The sequence below is a fragment of the Pleurodeles waltl genome, chromosome 3_1 (assembly GCF_031143425.1).
Source record: "Pleurodeles waltl isolate 20211129_DDA chromosome 3_1, aPleWal1.hap1.20221129, whole genome shotgun sequence".
Lineage (NCBI taxonomy): Eukaryota > Metazoa > Chordata > Amphibia > Caudata > Salamandridae > Pleurodeles > Pleurodeles waltl.
The window spans coordinates 528,388,570-528,408,677 of NC_090440.1; the positions used below are offsets into that span (position 1 = coordinate 528,388,570).

Genomic DNA, 20,108 nt, shown 5'->3' on the forward strand with positions numbered 1-20,108 from the left:
TTATCAGAGCACTTACATAATGAGATTGCTGCCATAATTTGTCGCCACACTACATGGCACCAAAGGGACAAGTAGATCTTTTTACAGGACAAGTAGATTTGAGAAGCAACCTGTCCACTGGACAAGTAGATATTTTAATAAATTCCACACCCCTGCACCTCACCCAGATATACAGAATATGCCGGTAGCAGATCTGCGGAACTTATATAATGAAATTGTAACATTATATAGAAGGCTTGTTCAGTTCGTAATGAGGACTTTGCACACAACACCAGCGCGTCCAGCACCACCAGGACCTGCTGGATATCAATTGACTACTGGGATTAATCCACAAACAGTACATACTATTATGGGTAAAGTACCCACAGAACGGGAGAAAATACCTTATTGGATAGCCCAGAAAACCAATCAGCTGGAAGCTGTGTTTTCTCATACGGGACCACAGGAGATACATAGAATTCTAACAATGTGCTTGCCCTTTGGGATGGTTCCCTCTGTGGATGACTGTGCCACATGGGGTACAGTCTTCACTGCAATATATACTACCACACATGGTACCCTGACACTTGCCAGTTTACGGGAAGTGTTAAACAAATTCAGAATGAGCATGGGAGAGCTCCTGCCTTAGATTTGGGGATAAAAGTGATGCGTAATTTAGACGCGTTATCCTCGATAATACTCAGTAACATTAAAGGGGAAGCGGTAGCACTGGCTATACACCAGCGTCTCCGAGAAACTCCACATTTGGAACAAGAGAGATAGCTACCAAAAATTATTTCCGATACCTATACTAGTATAGGACGGGATAGTTTAGGAGCCAAGCCAAAGAAATTGGAAGTACACAGTACCACCCCTAAGGAAGGTACTAAACAGACACAAGAGAGTTCGAAAAAGCGCTGGGAGAAGCCAAAACAATTTAAAGAAAGACCGAAGCAGAGAGCATATTCTCCACATCCAGAGAACTCCGAAAGGAGATATGCTCTCATAAATGGAGAGAATATTAGAACTCCTGATAGATATACTGATTCACGTCCCTCTCGTTCCTTTCAGGACGCTCCGGATAGGCGTAGCAAGAGAGGGGGCCGTCCTGACCAACGTCCTGACTACGTGAAACCAAAGAAAGACTCAACGCAGTCTACAGTCAAAAAAGAAGAGAAGACTTTGCAACAAAAGCCACAGTTTTAAAAGAAAAAGGTGGCAGCACTATCACTTAAAAATGCCAATACACTTGAGAACTGGTCGGATGACGTGATGTGGGAAATGGAGCGTTGTTGCTCTAGGCATCTGTCCTCAGAGCCTACTTCTGAGTTGACTTCACGTCTCCCTGAGTTTTTGGGAGCCGGAGCCACCCCTACCCAACTTAGTTCTGTGGGGCCATGGGCAGTCCAACCCTGCTGGAGCATTTTTGGGCCCCATGGAGTCGGCAGGGGCCCCATCGGGTTCCACGGCGGTGGCTTCGGCCTCTGCTCCTGAAGGAACCCAGGGATACGCTTCCAGATCTGCACAGTCATCGGTCGTGTAACTGCAACCTTCCCAGACACCAGTGCAGACGTCTACACTCCCGACGCTGCCTGGGCCCATGGCTGGCATCGATCCCATACTGATAGCCAACTCCGAATCTGAGCCAGACCAGCGTCGCTGAACGCTGATTCAGACTTCGGGCACCTTGCTCCCCAGGTTGGACCCTGACCCTTATTCTTATGGATACGGGTACGGTGAGAGTATGGAGGTGTCACTGGACCCTTTAGAATACCAGCTTGAGGATCCCATGAACTGGTCTTGACTTGGGCAAAGCCAGTGGTCTAGATACCTCCTCTGACGCTGGCATACTTTCTCCCCTAGCGTGGCTATGGAGTCTGGCGTCCTACTGGTGGTGGTGAGGAGAGCGGCTGATGTCTTGGGCCTCGACCTCCCTTCTGTGGCTGTCAGGACCAACCTCCTAACTGAGGTGCTTCAGCCTGGAGCGGCTTCTTCAGAACCCCTATTGCCCTTCTACGAGGCCCTCACTCATGTTCTGCTGGGGACTTGGTCCAAATCCAGCACAAGGGTCCTGTAAATAGGACAGTCTCCCGCCACCGTAGACCTGCACCTAAGGACCCAAAATTCCTGACCTAACACCCCACCTCTGAGAGCTTGGTCATCCAAGCCTCTTCATCCTTGGCCACATTCCCCTCCGCATCTCCGGATAGGAAATCCAAAAGACTGGACCAGTTTAGAAAGAAAATGTTTTCTTCCACCAGTCTGTCATGCCTTTAGTCCATTACTCCTATACTTTATGGGACACGGTTGCGCAGGTGCTGCCACAGGTCTAGAAGGAGACCAGAGCCATTCTCTACCAATCTGTTGCTGAGGGGAAGGATGCACCTAAGTTCACAATCAGATGTAGGCTGGATACGACGGACTCACTGCTTGCTTCAGTGGTGTCATTGAGGCGCCACGCTTTGGTGAAGACATCAGGCTTTTCAGGGGATGTCCAAGCTATGCTCATGGACATGCCCTTCAATGGCACCCGTCTCTTCTGAGACAAAGCAGACTTGGCACCTGAGCGCTATAAGGAGTCCCGGGCTACAGCTCGGTCGCTGGGCCTCACAGCTGCCCCTCTCCCCCCTTTGTCTGCTTTTCTCCCCTTTCGTAGCTATGGAAGGGGCACCCAACCACACATCCCTTTTCCTCGAGCCACCATGCCACACATGCGGCCCAGCCTCTGGGTGGCCAGGGTTTTGGGATCCAATGTCCTCGTGGAACAGGCAGGGAGCCATTGATCTGCCCAGTTCTGCTCCCAACCCTCCCCCAAGTCCCCTTCCCCCTGCAGCCTCCAAATCTTCCTAGTCTAGCGCTTCCCCATCTAGGACCACTTGGAGGCAGGATCTGTCATCTCCTGCCCGATGGGAATCCATCATATCAGACAGGTGGGTTTTACAAATAATCTGAAGGGGCTACTCCCTCCCCTTTGGGACTACTCCTCCATCCATGCCACCATCCTCAGATCGGCTGACGGAGGATCACCTGGCACTTCCCCACGAGGAGGTTACAGCTCTCTTAGCCAAAAGAGCCATTGAGAGGATCCTTGTGCCAGAAGTAGGTTGTGGTGGTTGTTCCCGCTACTTTCGGGCACCCTATCCTAGATCTGCGGTCCCTCAATCTCTTCCTCAAAAAAGGACAATTTCAAGATGCTGACACTGGATCAGGTCCTATGTGCTCTGGACCCAGGAGACTGGATGCTAGCATTGGACTTGCATGACGCATATTTGCATATTCCCATCCTACCTTCCCACAGAAGTTACTTGTGGTTCATGGTAGGTCACAAGCATTTTCAATTTACTGTGCTCCCCTTTGACCTTACCAGCGCCCCTTGGGTATTCACGGAAGTGATGGCGGTGGTCTCAGCTCATCTGCACAGGTTTCAGTTTTCCCCCTTCCTCGATGACTGGCTGCTGAAGGTGGGTTCGTTCTAGGCTGTCATCTCCTACCTCCAGACTATGGCAAACCTCCTGCATTTGCTGGGGTTCACTATAAACGTGCCGAAGTCCAACCTGACTCCTTCTCTGACGCTCCCTTTCATCTGAGCTGTTCTGGACACAGTGCAGTTTTGGGCTTATCCTCTTGACCGGCGATTCCAGGATATTCAGGCTATGATAGCGATGTTTTAGCCTCTGTCATGGATTTCAGTGAGAATGACTCTGAGGCTGCTGATCCTCATGGCCTCCTGCATCCTGCTTGTTACACATGCCAGGTGGCATATCCGGGCTCTGCAGTGGGGCCTGAAGTTCCAGTGGGCGCAGCATCAGGAGAATCTCTCCGACATGGTCCAGATTTCAGAGTGATCTCCCCTGATGCTGCGCCCACTGCTGCAGTAGTAGCTTTTGAACTGCGATTGGGTCAGAGGCAGATCCCTCTTACTCCAGCCAGATCTGACAGTAGTGACAGAAGCATCCCTCCTAGGATTGGGTGTCCACATGGGAGAGGTGTAGATCAATGGAAAGCGTCTGGTCTCCGGCGGAGTCTGGGCTCCATATTAATCTTTTGGAACTCAGGGTGATCAGGCTAGCATTGAAGGCAATACTTCCCTCTCTGAAAGGGAAAGTGGTGCAGGTGTTCATGGACAACACCACCGCCATGTGGTACTGCAACAAGCAGGGTGGGATTTTGGACCCTTTGTCAGGAGGCTCTGTGCCGCTGGACATGGCTTGAACATCGGGGCACATCCCTGGTGGTTCAATATCTGGCAGGCTCTCTGAACGCCAGAGCAGACGAAGTCAACCATCAATGCCTGGGCGATCATGAATTGCGGCTCGATCAGTGGGTGGTGCAAGGACTCTTTCAGCAGTTAGATCTGTTCGCCTCTGCATAGAGCGTGCAATGTCAGCTGTTTTGGGACTTTCCAAGGCAGCACTTGCTTGGCGACGCTTTGCGTCTCGAGTGGAACTCAGGCCTCCAATACGCCTTCCAGCTAATACCACTTTTGCTCAGAGTTCAGAAGAAGATCAAGAACGACCAGGCCCAAGTAAACCTTGTGGCTTCAGACTGGGCACGAAGAGTCTGGTATTCCCAGCTAGTGAGCTTGGCCATTGATCCTCCGATCAGACTTCCCTTTCGCAAGGATCTTCTGTCGCAGCAGCAAGGGAGGGTTCTCCACCTGAACCTGTCCAGTCTCCGCCTTTTTGAGTGGAGATTGAGTGGCAGCAGTTGACAGCTTTTGACCTTCCGCCCCAAGTCTGCAATGTTATCTTGGCAGCCAGGCGTTCCTCCATCAAAACGATATACACCTGTAAATGGAACAAATGTGTGGCATGGTGCGCAGACAAGTCTGTTGATCCCCTTTATCTGAGGTCCTATTGTTTATTCTTTCTGTAGCCCAGCACGGCTCTGCTTTGGGCACCCTCAAGGGTTACTTATCTGCCATATCGGCTTTCCTCAGATTACCTGGCCAACCCTCCTTGTTTAAATGTCCTATTCTTGGTAGAGTCCTCAAAGGCCTAACCCACATGTTTCCTTCTTCTCCGTTCATAATGCTCCAATGGGATTGTAACTTTGTTCTTACCTTTGTGATGTGTGCTTCTTTTGAACCACATCTCAACGGTCCTCTTCAGCTTCTTACTCTGAAGACAGCCTTTCTTGTGGCCATCACTTCTGCCCGCAGAGTGAGTGAGCTGCAGGCTCTTTCCTCTAGGCCACCTTTCACTTCCATCCATCCTGACAAGGTGGTGCTTCATAGCAGGGATTCCTTTTTACCTAAAGTGGTCACACCTTTTCATGTAGGCCAATCCATCACCCTGCCTACTTTTTACGTGCCCCCACATCCTTCTAAAGAAGAGAGGGGCTATATCGTCAGGACCCAAAAAAGCTAATGGGTGTTCTATCTTGCATGCTCACTACACTAGAGCAACAGCTGCAACCACTGCGTTAGCATGTGGAGTTCCAGGCTGGACATCTGTCAGGCAGCAAAGTGGACGTCTCTCCACATGTTCACCCGACACTACTGCCTGGACACTCAGGTCCGTGGGAATGGGTACTTTGCCCGTTCGGTCCTGCAGGACTTCCTGGTATGGTCTTGGATTGCAGACCCACCTCCGGGGATGGTTTTGCTGGGGTAACTATTCTGAGGTAAGGAATCTACAACTAGAAGTCTCCATCAGATGAACAAGTTACATTCTTTCAGTAATGAATTAGCTGGTAGAGACATATTCTAGTTGCAGATTCCTTATCAGCCCACCCATCCTCCCCGCTCTGCAAACCGATTTCTATGGACTTCCCTTTAAGAGCACTAGTTCTGACGCACCAGGGTCAGTATTCTTCATGGCTCTGTGCTTCTGGCGTGGAAAGTTGTGACAAGAAACAAACGTCAGCCCCTGGGTTGGCACCCATATATGACCCGTAACGTCCTATCCTGTGAACACAACTGACATGAAGTTGACCAGCGCCACCTGACTGCGAGTAGGGGTACCGCTCAAAAAAAATCTCCGAATCCAGAATAATGCCAGGGGAAATTCTAAGGTAAGGAATCTGAAACTAGAAAATGTCTCTACCAGATAATTTGTTACCTAGGTAAATAACTTATTCTTTCTGCCTAGTGTCAGTACCCTGGTGTTCGCTCCCAGCATCAATATCCCCATGTCAGTCTTTTGAGTGATTGTCCATGTTCCAATTAAAGCATCCCAAAGTCAGTGTCTCTGTGACAATGTCCTCATGGCCCAGTCGCCCTTGGCAGTGTCGCATTGCCCTGTGCCCAGTTATCAGTATCAGTGCTGTGTCCCTTTTGGCAGTGTCCTTGTGTCAGTGTCCTAATATAAACGTCCCATGTGAGCAACAGCGGGTCAGTACCCCAGTTTTTGTGCCCCTCCAGTCAGCGTCCATGTGTTAGAGTCCCTGTGCCATTTGTAAGCACTATTATTCCTTGCATCAATGTTTGCGCCCCTGCCAGCATTCCATTGTCACTGATTCCAGTCAGTATCTCCATATAGATGTTTGTTCCCCCGTGCCTGTGTCCTTGTATCTGTGGGGACGTAGGATTCCTGGTGCCCCTAGGTCAAGTGTTCCAGAGTCCGTGTTGGTGCTACTGTGTCTGCGTGCTAGTGTCAATATTTCTGACCCATGTCTGTGATGCAATTTCGCTGTCCCCAGATTGTTGGTGTCTCTGTCAGTGCTCTAATGTGTGTTCCAGTGTCATTGTCTCCCAATTTGATATCTTTGTGTCAGTGGCCCTATTAGTATCCACATGTGAGTACACTGATATCTTGTTCCCACCAGTCAAGTTTCCCTATTGCTTGTTATTGTACTGGTATTGTGTCCTAGTGTCAATATCTATGTGTCTTAGCATCCATGTATCAGTGTCCAAGGAAACCTCCTAATGCCACTGTCCCAGCATTAGTGATTGTGCTACGTCAGTGCTCCAGTGTTACTGTTCTTATGACATAATTGGTACGTGTTTGTTTCCTCTGTGCTAGTGACCCAGTATCAAAGTTGATTTTCCTGTAGCATTATACATGTGACAGTGTCTGTTTGTCATTGTCTGCTTTTTAGTGTCTCTTTGTTAGTGTCTTTGTGTCAGTCTAGTTTTATCGGTGTACTCGTGTCAGTGTCCCATGTCAATTTTGATGCTTCTATGGCAGTGAGCCATATCTGGCTCAGAATTACACGGTGAAAGCTTCCTCAAGAGACTATCACTCTTTTGGAGAAGAGGTTTGCGCAGGCAGATGGGGAGTCCGATACTGAAGGGGTGAGCGTTTACCTCGTGTCTAATGCAGAAAGGTGTTTGTTATTTTAGGCCCCACCACTTTTACCATCCACTGAAAATAGCCCTAAAGTAACACAACATAGCAATACTGCCCTTTTGCCTCGAGGACATCTCATAGAAGGTGCATGGGTTTTTCCCTCACACCGGACGGCGACAGCCATGAATGGAACTCTACGTCCTTACATGAGACAAGAGAAATCATGCATTTGTTTTTGTTGTTAACTTTTGTTGCTCTTTTGGTTCGGTTTTTCCGGTTTGCATTACTATTCATATTTTCAAATGAAATAAGCTCGTTCCTCCAAGTGAGAATGGTGTTTACCATACTTGTTCTCCTACGTTTCCTCTTTTGTCTAAACTGGACCTCTGAAATGCCAGATATTTTGTCAGTAATTCTGCTGTATCATTGGACTTATTTCTTTCGTTCAGCTCGACCTTCTAGTTATCAGTGAGACTTGCATTTCTCTGTCTTTAATTCCAACAGCATTGGTGTTCTTATTGTTTTTCTCTGACCTTCAGAAGCCAGGAGTGTTATCGTGGGCTTTCTTTTTTTCTATTTCATTTGCTTAGTCATTCATTGTCTCTGTCTTTCAACCGTGCACTTTTTTCACTCATTCCTCGAGCTTTGTTATTTGACATCCATGTCTTTTTTTTGTCGTTTTACAGTAGTCTGCAAGCTTCGTTTTTTTTGTCATGCTGCCCACTGTTAGTCTTTCAAAAATGCTTATGAAGTCCATTTTCTGTGACTTAGTTATTCTAATTTTCGTCGCCTTTTCTCCTCACTAAATTGACTTCAACTCCTCCTCCCTTGGTTCCATCTATTTCTTCTAATTTGTCAGCTAACGACTTTTTTACCCGTATTCTGTCTCAAATATAGATCTGATACGTGCTTCTTTATTTCCGTCTGCTTAACCTCTTTCTCTTATCCACACCGGCGTTGACTCGTGGGACAGGGCCACTGCTGTCTCATCTCTTTATCAAGACCTCTCCTCTCCTGTTCTGTTTGATTTTGGTTTGGTTTCCAACTTTGCAGTTAGTGGTTTCTTTTCTAGAGGAAATCTGTAGACAGTTGGTCTGTTATCCTTATTAATTTGGTGTATTCTTTATTTCTACTTATGTACAATATTTTCTTAAGTCTTTCTCGTTCATCTATTTTTCCTCACCTTTTCCTTCATCTGTTACTGTTATTCCTTTAGTGAAACAGCCGTCCTCCGATTCTAACTATCGACTTCTTTTTTGATTCACGTGCCTAATCTCTCGATTGTTGCTTCTAAATTCAGCAGATTTCACAGAACGGTTTTGCTTACGGTTCATCCTTGACCTCACTCATCGGATACTACTTCTATATTGTTAATATTAATCTTTCTGCAGCGTTTGAATCTGTGGGTAGCCTTTCCCTTATACCTGCTGTTTTTGTACATTGTGGACTATGCTATTTCATGGTTGTCTTGGCTTTCATCTTCTCAGCCTGTTCTTTTTCAGTGGCTTCAAAAGGTTCAGGTGATTTCGATGACAATCCCCAGGAATCGCTTAGTATTTTATTTCCCACTATACGATTACACTAAATTCCACTATTTCTACTTTTTGCTTGCATGCACATCTCTTAGCACAAGATTCTCTGATTTATTTCTTAATTTCATATTTCACAAACTATTGCTGTGTCTTCCCACGACCGAGACTTTGATGCCTTTCCATTTTCTTTGCTTTCACACTTCTAAAACAAAACAAAAAAATGTTGCTACTTCCGATTCTTTTTCTTTATTTCTGTTTCCCTCTTTCATTGACCATTCCAACCATGCCTTCATTCTTGGTATTATGTTCGATTCAGGTTTAACTTTATTAAAACAAGCCTGTCTGATCTTATGACAAGTTGTTTTAACTTTATGCCATCAAGAAAATCTGATCTGACAAGCATCTTATTCATCTCTGGGAGTATCAAGTTTGGATTGCTGTTAACTCTACTTTGGTCTTCCACAGTATGCCGTCTTCCTATTATAAAATGTGTGTCACTCTCTTGGTCACGTATTAATTGAAATTCTGTTCACATTACATCTACTTATCTCATTTCCTTTGGTTGCATATTTGGTGTCATTTTCAATGTCATTATTTGAGTATTGTTTTAAATGTACAAAAGGACACTGCTCCGTCTTAGCTTGTTAATTTGCTCCATCTTTATGAACCAGTTTGTGGTAACAGCAAAGGCAAGGCAAGATATGCTTACACTTGAGGCACCTCTTCTGCCAAGCAACGACCCTCCTCTCACTGTCAAACCCAGCCACTCAACATATGTCAGTGGAAGACTTGGGTTATACTTTGTTAATTTTGTGCCTATAAACTGGGATCATTCAGCGGTATCCATCATCGCGGCAACTGTTGCTTGGAACTTCACACCACCCTTCGAAATCAGCCACTTTGCCACCACAAAATTAAGAAGGATCACCAAACACTATTGCTGAGAGCAGGTGCACCTACTAAACGGCGCAATTGCAATGGTGCTGGCACATCAGAGTTGACTAGAAGTGTACTTGCTGCACATTATTTCCAAAAAAGAGAAGAATCTCTTCCCAATACTGGATCTTGGAGCGCTCAGCCACTTCAAAATAATGACTCTGCAGACTGTAATGCTGCTTCTCAAAGCAGGGACCTCATGGTGGCCCTCTCTCAAGAGGTGCCGCATACACAAGGCTCACTGTCAATACCTGAAGTCTGTGGTAGGTGGGACAGATTACTAATTCAAAGTCTTGTTGCTCATGGTTGCAACAGCTCCAAGTGTCTTTACCAAATGTCTAGCTGTAGTGGCAATGCACAATGTGCAGCCAAATTAATGATTTTGTATCTGGATGACAGCCTGGTAAGAATCCCTCGCCATACCTCACCCATGCTCAGCAATTTATACAACTACTCCACAGATTAGAATTTAATATCAGTTGCAAAACTTCTCACCAATGCCCGCAGCACACCTTGTGTTTTTTTCTTATTAATTATTCTCCATGGAGTCGCAGGGAAAGCTTAAGATATCTATAAGAGAGTGGTGACATTGTAGAGGCAGCTTCCCTTCTATTAGAAGCCACGTCTTCTGGTAGTGAGAATGTTAATAAAACTCTTTGGGTTAATTACTTTATGTATTGCTCTAGTCCTGAGTGTAAAGTTACTTGTGTCCTGTACAGAAATGTCTTGAAAACAACAGTAAGAAGCAAGTGGGGACTCGGAGGATCTGGTATTGGTGGGGCCTAGTGTTCAGCGCAAACTGCAATGGAAGAACAGCTTGTAACTGGGCAGATGATTTATGGGCCCACAAATGCCAGTGACCATCAATATAGACCCCTCCCTCGCACACGTTTTCATCAACCTCGCCATTCATGGTCCACAAGAACTTCGTCTCCACATCACTGTGTCGGTGACACTAGTGACACACCTAGTTCTTCAAGCTTTTCAAATTAGACTTTAAAAAAAATTAGTCCTGTTATGACCACTATGTTTTTTATACAGCAGCAAGGAGGCACTCGTCCGCCACAACTGTCCAAGCTGGCCCCGGCTTTTTGATACTAGAATCTCACTTACAAATGATAGTGGATCATCTCCCAGAGGTAGACAACTTTGCCGATTTCAGCAGGATGCACCATGAAACTCAGGAGAGGGAGACTAACGCCCAAATTCGTGGCCTATACTTCCACAGGTGAGGGGACCTCAACAGTAGATGTGTTTACCACCCACAGAAATGTAAATGCCACAGTGTTACCTCTAGCTACCCACAGTCCCCGGGCAATGCCCTGTAGATAAGGTTGTTACTGATATTTGCTTATACTTTTTCCCCACTACCACTGCTACCTTATGTAGTGGGTAAAATGTGACCGGCAACAGGGATTCGAATTCAAACTGCCACAACATGGACCTGTTGTGCAAGGAACTCACTACTATGAGATGTTCATTCATCCACACAAAAAACTCCAGCCTTGGTCCAACCTTCTCTGTCAGCATTAAGGGGGCGGGTATTGCATCCCAGACACAAGTCCCTCAATCTTGCTATTTGGCAGCTGAGGTCCTAGAATTGTGTTTTTGGCAGCAACTAGAGGAATGCATGCAAATCGTAAAATAAACTAGAAAACCTAATATGTTTGCATAGTATGCAGCTGTATGGAAACTGTTGTTTACAGTTCCAATGACAATAGCAAACTTAACACCAACAGTTTATCATATTGTTACACACAGGTCCACTGAGGGCAATAGCTGCCTGCCTGAAGAATAGAGACGAGTAATGCATTTTTAAAACTCCTGTCATTAAAGCCTTTGTGGAAGGTCTAAAGGGATAGTCTGCACCTGACTGCCCCCATTTCCCTTCTGAAAGCTTAACATTGTCCTGACAAAGACAGAGTTATGCTACAAACAAATTCTTGTCTGCCAGAAGTACCACCATTTCGTGCCCACCAGTCTCTTTAGACTTACCTCCCTTTTTCCTACTGCCACAGTCTCTAATGGAAAAAGTACTACACACATTAAATGCCAGGAGTGCCATCTTGTTCTATGTCAACTGCTCAGTCCATTAGGGAAATCAAGCAACTTTTTTGTTATTTTTACACAGCCCCCACATCTTGGCACCCCATCTCTGAGGCAGGTCTTGCAAGATAAATTTTTGTTGCGTTCAGTTAAGCAAGGCTACAACCAAGTGCACAATGCTTAACATACTTAGAGCTCATTCCACTGGCAATGAAAGAGACACGGTGGGTAATATTCCACTAGAATAGATTTGTAAGACTGCCACACGGATTTCAATCTACATATTTTCTAAGTGTTAATATGTGGATACTCAGTGCAAGTCGGGCAGACTGTACTTAAAAAAAAAAAAAAAGTTCAGAAACTCTTCTGGCTCTGTTAGCTAGAATTTATGGATTTGGATACTGCTCTTAAGTCTATGCATATCATTTGATCTACAGCCACACATGCTGCAAGTGGAAAGCTTGACTTACCTTTAACAATTGTTTTGCAGCCTGTTACCTGTAGATCCACCAGCACCCTAAACAACTATTGGAGTTGAGCAAGGATAAGATGTATGGACACAGTCATGTTTTATGTTTTAATCTAGTTATTGCATATTTACTCTCCATTGAACCGATATTATAATGTTTTACTCCCCCACACACCCACCTACTGTTTTTCGGGGGGAGGGCACACAATATGAGGTAAAGTATGTATCTTGGTGCATTGTGTGGTTCAGGTGAGGTAGTGGATACTGGAGTCCCCTTGAAACCAACACCCCTTTTTTTAACAAAAGCAACTTGTTGTACTACTCAGATCCCAAGACTAGATGGCAGAAGTATGTATAGCATGTCAATCTACAGCACTGGAGGCTGCTAATCATTTGGTACAAATAAGTAACATGTTTTCTTCCTTAGTTGAGCTCCCCTCCTGTATAGTTTGTGTTTTCTTTTGCATTGATCATATTGCCTGGTTTGCTCATTTAAGTTTGCATGTTATTTTGTAATGATTCCGAAAGCCTCACTCTCCACGAGTGATGCTTCAATCAGTTACAGCACAAATTGTGTTCCTAGATTGGTGAATGCCCTACCTTATTACAAACCCAGTGCAAAAAGTGCAGTGTATGACAGCAAACATGTTTTGAACAGCCAGCAGTCCACCTCGGAAAAGAGCATTTTCATTCTTCTTGAAACTTTGCATCTTTATACATGCCAGCATCAATCATATAAATTACTGCAGGCCACGAAGCCCTAAGTAGAGTGGAAGTAAGGATGGGAAAAGGTTGAAATCTAGTTTGAGAGTTTATTGAATCCATTTCAGTGAACACATATTTATGATTTACATGTTAGTAAAATGCATGTTTTTTATACTACGTATTAACCCTTTCAATTGGTGTATGATGATGATTAAAATAATAAAGTATGCGTTAGGATATCAGCTGTATACAAGGGAAATGCCAATTATCCCCTATTCAGTTATTTTCTTGCCAAATGTATTGGTTCACATATGGATAATCCTTATATTCTGTTAAGAACGTCACATTCTTTTTACATTTTATTTTAAGGTAAAACCCTGTTGGCTCAGACGTTAGCAAAATGTCTTGATGTACCTTTTGCTATCTGTGATTGTACAACCCTTACCCAAGCTGGATATGTGGGAGAAGACATTGAGTCGGTTATTGCTAAGCTACTACAAGATGCCAACTACAATGTAGACAAAGCACAACAAGGTAGGTTTGATGCAACCTTCTGCCAGCTGCACACTGATGGGAGAGATTTGATTTTCTGTGCGTTGTTTAATCACAGGGTGTACTTCCATGAGGTTTGCCACCACTGATGTACATAATTCCTTGGTCTAGAGTAAACTCCTAGCCTGAGTGCCAACATATGTGCTTACATTGCCTCTTACCTGGAATCTTTAACAAGGTTCTTGACACATTTCTTCAGTTGAAGGAATCTGGCAGCGCTACTGTTCAAGCTTATTCTTATATGAAACGTTTTGCTACTCCTGTAGTTATTATTCTCCTTCACACAAGCAGAACCCCAGATCATTTAAACAAATAATTCGAAATTTAAATAAATTCTCCTCTTGTTTAAAAACACCTAAAGCAGTACTGGCTCGCCACAGCTGTCAGCCAGTGAGCACCTACAGTCCTCAGTATCCATTCAAACCTCCATTGCGTTTTATTTTTTACTTGAGAGGATCTTTCAGCATTTCATTCTGCTTAATTAGGCTGTTTTCCCCAAAATCAATACTGTATCCATGAAATCATTTTCCTGCATTTTGTTTGTCTGGGGACCCCGCAATCCCTCATTTCCTCTATTTTCATGTTTGCATCAGTCAGTTGTATACAGTTTTTCTAGAGTAGTTCCTTCTGGCAGTGTTTTTTCCTTCTTTTTTTTTCTTTCTTTTTTGTTACCATTTTCTTTAGGCTGTAGTCAAAGTGTAGGAAGATGGGTAAGGATCATGTGCGTTAAGATAACCTTTCTTATGATGCTTCGTCGGATTCCTCATCTTTCAAATGCCCCAGGCAGCAGACTGGAACCAGAATCTTCTCACACATAGCTGTTATGCTCCGGGAGGGGCACTGGCTCCATCTTGGCCCTGGAAACGGCGCCATATAGGGCATCACTTGAGCATTACAGTGCACAACTGGGTAGTCCGATGTCTGTTTTAAACTTTTTCTGCGCCCATTGACATGGATCTGGAGCTTTGTCATATTTTGTCAGTGGGTTTTCTTATAGATACTGTAAGCAGTGCATAACATCTCTACCTTAGAAGTCACCTTTTAAATTCTGCACGGTTTATAATAGGCATATGTCCATACATGACTATCTTGAGGTGGGTGTTTGATGTTTAAAGTCACAGCACAATTCAAATTAGTTGAGGAAGTGAGAGTCGTGCACCTCAGTGCAGTTAAGAAGTGTGAGGTCAAGCTCTTCAAGGCCTGTACTAGGATGGAACGCCAGTCCCAATCCTGGTGCGGCTCACATTATAGGAGCAGGTTGCCGTCCAGATATTCACCTTCATTGAAGTCGTTGAGGGCAAAATGACAAAACACAAAAAGAAGACAAGGCATGGCGACACTTTGCCTAAGAGACAGCCCACTTCTAAAGGTATGTCCCCTTGACGATCTCTACCTCCTGTGGGGTCCTCTTTGGAGCTGTTGGGTGGTAACTCTGGTCTTTTGTCCTCTGTTGCCACCTCAAGCCTAACTGGAGTTTCTAACTCCCAGTGCTGACCTGGCTCCCTTCTTGCCAGTAGTGATGTAGCCTGTTCAGGCATGCAGAAGTTCCCTCTGGAGCACCTAAGGGCCCATGGGCTCTTAGTAGTCTCCATACAGATTTCCAATGATGGGTCCGACCTTGGCACTGTTGTCTCCTTTGCTGCCCTTGGACTGTTGCCAGCCTGAGATCTTTGTTGATTGATCCTCTGGCGCCTCGGACACCATTTTCTTCACCCTGGGCACCTCCTTCTGAAACTGGTGCTAACAAACAACATTCTTGCAAAGGAGTGCTCAGCTAATAATGGAGGAGAGACTCTGAGAGCCGCAAGGAGACAAATCCAGCCTATGTTACTGGTAGGCAATGCTTTGACACCTTTGGGCCTGACTCTAATTTAACATGTATGCTCAAAGTCAAACAGCAGAACACAGTCGAGAGTGAGGGTGCAAATATCCATTTCCACCATCAGATATGGCTAACTACTTGGCCTTACAACCTGCCAGTGGGCTGGATATTTCTCTAAAGTTAAAGATGAACTGGCCTTCCGGTCCACCCCGCACCTCCAAGATGACATATTTCCATGCTGTTTTATCCAATTCTGCAGATGTCTTAGAGTTGCCTCTTCCATTGGTGAAAAAAAATCCAGCATGCTTAATGAAGTCCAACATCCTTGTACCAGTGTGTCAGAACTTTTACTACTATTCAGCGAGGTGCTCTTGAACCTTGTGACGGCAGTTTGTGAGAAACTCGCGTTCATGCATGCAGTAAACCTGCTTATTACCAGACGCTATAAATCAGTGCCTGGGGACCCGCCTTTTCTGTTCACTCTCCCTTTCCAAGAGAACTTAGTTACACAGCTTCCAGATGTACCAAAGAGAACACTGGATTCACTTCAATGTTTCCTCTGGATAGATGGTTGAAGAAGTTGGAGACACTTGCAAAAAGGCGTTCTCATCTGGCAGCCGAGCTCTCTGCTCTCCGTGTGACCTACGTTTTAGGCACATATACACATACCCTCTGGGCCGTGACCCAAACAGTGCTACATAGTCTACACCCTTTGACATCACTTTGCAGAGTTGGTTTGGGATGGACAGGACACCTACAGACAAGTACGAGCTGAACTGGATACAACAGATTCCATAGCTAGATTACTGGGTTCATCAGTCGCCCTCTGACAATCTGTGGGACTTTAGTTAACTGGCTTTTATGGGTTGTTCAGAACACAATATTAGATATACCCTTTTGAGGTATGGCAATCCCTGCTTTGGAGCGTTTTAAGGTCAGCAGGGCGAATGTCGGAGCCGTGGGCTTATCAATCAATCAATCAATCAAAAAATGTAAAGAGCACGCTACTCACCCGTGAGGGACTCAAGGCGCTTGTGGGGGGAGGGAGTAGAAGGGGGGTTACAGTTCGAACAGCCATGTCTTGAGGTTTTTTCTGAAGAGTAGGAGGTCTTTGGTTATGCGGAGGTTGGTGGGGAGGGATTCCAGGTTGTGGGGGCAAGGTAGGAGAAGGCCCTGCCTCCTGTGGTGGTTCGTTGGATGCGGGGGACTGTAGCTAGTGCGAGGTCAGCTGATCGGAGGTTGCGGGTGGGAGTGTGGAAGTTCACTCTTTTGTTGAGGTAGGTCGGGCCGGTGTTGTGGAGGGATTTGTGTGCGTGGATGAGGATCTTGAAAGTGATTCTCTTGTCTATGGGGAGCCAGTGAAGGGATTTGAGGATTACAGACCACTTCAGAAGTTAGTGGAGTTCCTCAACCGCTTCACCTTAGTTAGTGGAGTTACCTTGACTGGGGATGTGATTCTTCACTAAGGTGGATAGTCACCCACCCCAAATAATAATCCAGTTTCTTATACCTGTCTCCCAGAAGACTCCTCCCCACATCCTGCCCCAAAAGTCACTTTAGTAAGAGGACTATTTGTGAATACCACAGCAGGAGGTGGAACCCCTGCTGCAGTAAGAAGCAGTGACGTTTGTACAAGGGGAGGATATTGGACATGCATGTTATTTCTGGTACTTTCTGGTTCCTAAGAAGGATGGCAGTCTTCGTCCTACCGTAGACCTCACGCTGTTGAACTACTTATGCAAGGAAAGGTCCAAGATGGTATCCCTGGGTCAGGTTCTTCTGACAACAAAAGCTGAAGTCTGGATGGTGTCTCTCGATTTGCAGTACACTGTTCATGCATATTTATCCTGTGGTTGCACCGGAAGTACCTACATTTTGTGGTTCACTCTTCACACTAGTATCGGCAGTATTAGCAGGCCATCTCAGAAGGTTTGGGGGATCATTGTATTCCTGAACCTGGACGACTGGTGACCCTTTCCCTGCAAATGCTGTTGTGCCTCCTGCAGGCAACAGTGTCCATGCTTTTCAACTTGGGGTTTTCCATCGACAAGTCTCATCTAGATTCCTCTCAGGGCCTCCTGTTTATAGAGGCAGTACAGGATACAACATCACTTCAGGCCTTCCCTTTGCCGCATTCAGGATATGATTGTGATATTTTGGGTGAAATCTCGGATTCCAGGCTGAACATTCTATGCCAATGTCAGCTGACTTTACGCATCATCCTGTTTTGCATGCTGATACATGAGAGCTTGCCAGTGGTTTCTCTGCAAGCTGTGGTTCCAGCACAGGGACGATGTGGAAGACATTGTTATGAACTCCTGGGAAGCTGCACTGGATCTGACTTGGTTGTTAGCAGAGGAGAACTTGATTCACGAGATGTCCTAATGCACACCCCCTGCCGTTTGCCATGGTGGTGATGGATTTGGGTACTCCTTCAGAGGAGCAGGAGATCACCGAGGCCTTTGGTCCCCAGAAGAGTAGACACTTCAAATCAACCTGTTCCAACTGATGGCTCCCAAGCCCCTCTTCCATACCCTTTGCAGCCAGTCTATCCAGAACATGGCAGAAAATACATATGTGATGTGGTATGAAAACAAACTGGAAGGAGTGGGGTCTCAACTTCTATTAAGAAGCATTGATATCTGGGCAAACCAGCATGGAATTTGGTTAGTCATTAACCATCTGGCTAGCTCTCCAAACACAAGTGCCAGCAGCTTCAGTTGGTGTGCTTTTTACCAACTGTAGGTGGCATCTCCATCCTGATGTGGTTCCGGTCATCTTTGCAGAGTGGAGCTCTCTTCATGTGGTTCTCTTTGCTGCTCACAGCGAAGGCTGTTGTCTGCAGTTTTGCACTGTCCAATACCCGTTGTGGAGAGGTTTGGGACAGATTTCAGTTGAAGTGGAACTTTATACTTCTGTGTGCGTTTCCTTCATAACCCTTTATTCCTTGGCATGGGCTTGGCAATCTTCCTTAGAACCTAATGTCTGTTCATTACCCCAGATTTGCTGAGAAGGATGTGGTATGCAGACCTTTTGCACCTCTCCCTGTGTCCCCTGCTCTGTCCACATCTCAGAACGGACCTCCTCTTCCAGTCATAGGGGTAGGTCTGCAGCCCTAACCTCCTGAATTTACACTTTTATTCCTCAAGAATAAGCTGGGACATCTAAGCTTCCTCCAGCTACCACTGGAGGTGGTTGACATGATCCTCTGTGCTAGTTGCCCTAAACCAAGTCGGTCTATTTTGGGAGGTGGAATAAATTTGTGTCTGCTGCACTTAACAACATATGGATACCTTGAAGTCTTGCCTACCTGAATTCCTTCATTTGGCACTCAGTGGCCCAGCAGGGCTTCTCGGTGGGTACCATTAAGGGATACATAGCAGCCTTGCCAGCTTGTTTTCTACCTGCTATATCTTCCACCCCTCTTTGTCATCTATACTGATGAGGTTTATTAAGGGGCTGACAAACAGGTTTCCTCCATCTCCCTTTGTCATGCCTCAGTGAAACTTCAACCTGGTTTTGACCTTCTTGATGGGTGCTCCTTTTGAACCCCTTCATGGTTGTCATTTCTGATTTTTGACTTAAGATTTTTTCTTATTCCAGTTACCTCAGCGAGGCGTGTGTGAGTTGCAGGCACTGAGCATCTGAGTTGCGGGCACTGAGCATCTGGCTGCCGCTCACATGCTCCTTCCGATTCTTGTCCTTAGAACTAAAGCAGCTTCCCCATCCTCCCAAGGTGGTGACCCATCTCCATCAGAGGAAATTCATTACACTTCCCATCTTTAACACCCCACCTCATCCAACCAAACCTGTTTTGACCACAGACAGTTCATCATCTTCTACACAGACCACACCAAAGACATCATGTCTGGTGCCCAGTTCTTCATTGGATACGGAGGCAACAAGAAGAACAAGATGGTCCAGAAGAGGAAGTTGTCTTGCAGTGTAATTTTGTGCATCAAAATTGGCAATGCCTTTGCAGTAAAAAAAAACAAAAGAAAAGTTATAGGTAATACAGGCCTATGCCACCAGGGCAACGTTTTACACTTCAGCTTTGTCCAAGAGTGTTTCTGTGGCTGAGATTTTCAGGGTGGCTACATGGGCTTTCCTTCACAGCTTCACCAGGCATTATTGCTAGGACTTGGAGGTGATCTGCAATGACCTCATTGTGCACTTAGTCCTTTAGGATTTCCTTGTCTGACCACCCCTTTGCCCCCATGGGAGGGTACTGCGTGGGAATCTTTTTGAGAGGTGAGGAATTTGCTAGTAGAATTAACCTTCAGAAGAATGTTACATCCACACCCATCCTGCCCCATTCTAAAGGCTAGTCATCATGTCCTAATTGAAACTGTTGCACTACCCTGCCAATGGAAAAACAGACAGGAAATTGACATAAGGGCTCCAGAAGGGGCGCTATATGGCTCCAGTGACATCACCATGGCTTATTTTCCAACCCGGAGTTTGAGCCAGTGTCATATACCAACAAAGGAGAGCCAAGTCTGAAGTTCCCGATCCAGTCTAGCACCTGGGATATTTGAAAGATGAGGAACCTGCAGGTAGATGAATTATCCACCAGAAAAATTGTTATCAACGGTAATAATTTTTTTTCTTTTTGCATTTACATGCGACTCAACAATGAGTGATGGCAGTACTAGGAGGTGCAGGGAGGCTAGGCACCTTAACTGTAATATGGGTATCCAGGATGACTGATGTCCACTGGCAACATCACTTTGTGCCTTCATCATTGATTGGAGTTGTCATGGGAATGTGAAATGGAGAAAGAATTTGGCTTGAGCTGATAGACACAGAACTGACACGGTTTACTTTGTCAGAAG

The 20,108-nt window shown here is 45.5% G+C and overlaps 1 protein-coding gene across 1 annotated transcript in view; it reads left to right on the forward strand.

The window, feature by feature from the left end:
* The window catches only part of CLPX (caseinolytic mitochondrial matrix peptidase chaperone subunit X), a 360,248-nt gene that overhangs the window by 189,586 nt on the left and 150,554 nt on the right, over positions 1-20,108 (forward strand). The window contains exon 8 of the mRNA XM_069222819.1: positions 13,269-13,433. Coding sequence (XP_069078920.1) covers positions 13,269-13,433 — 165 coding nt within the window. The remainder of the gene's footprint in view (positions 1-13,268; positions 13,434-20,108) is intronic.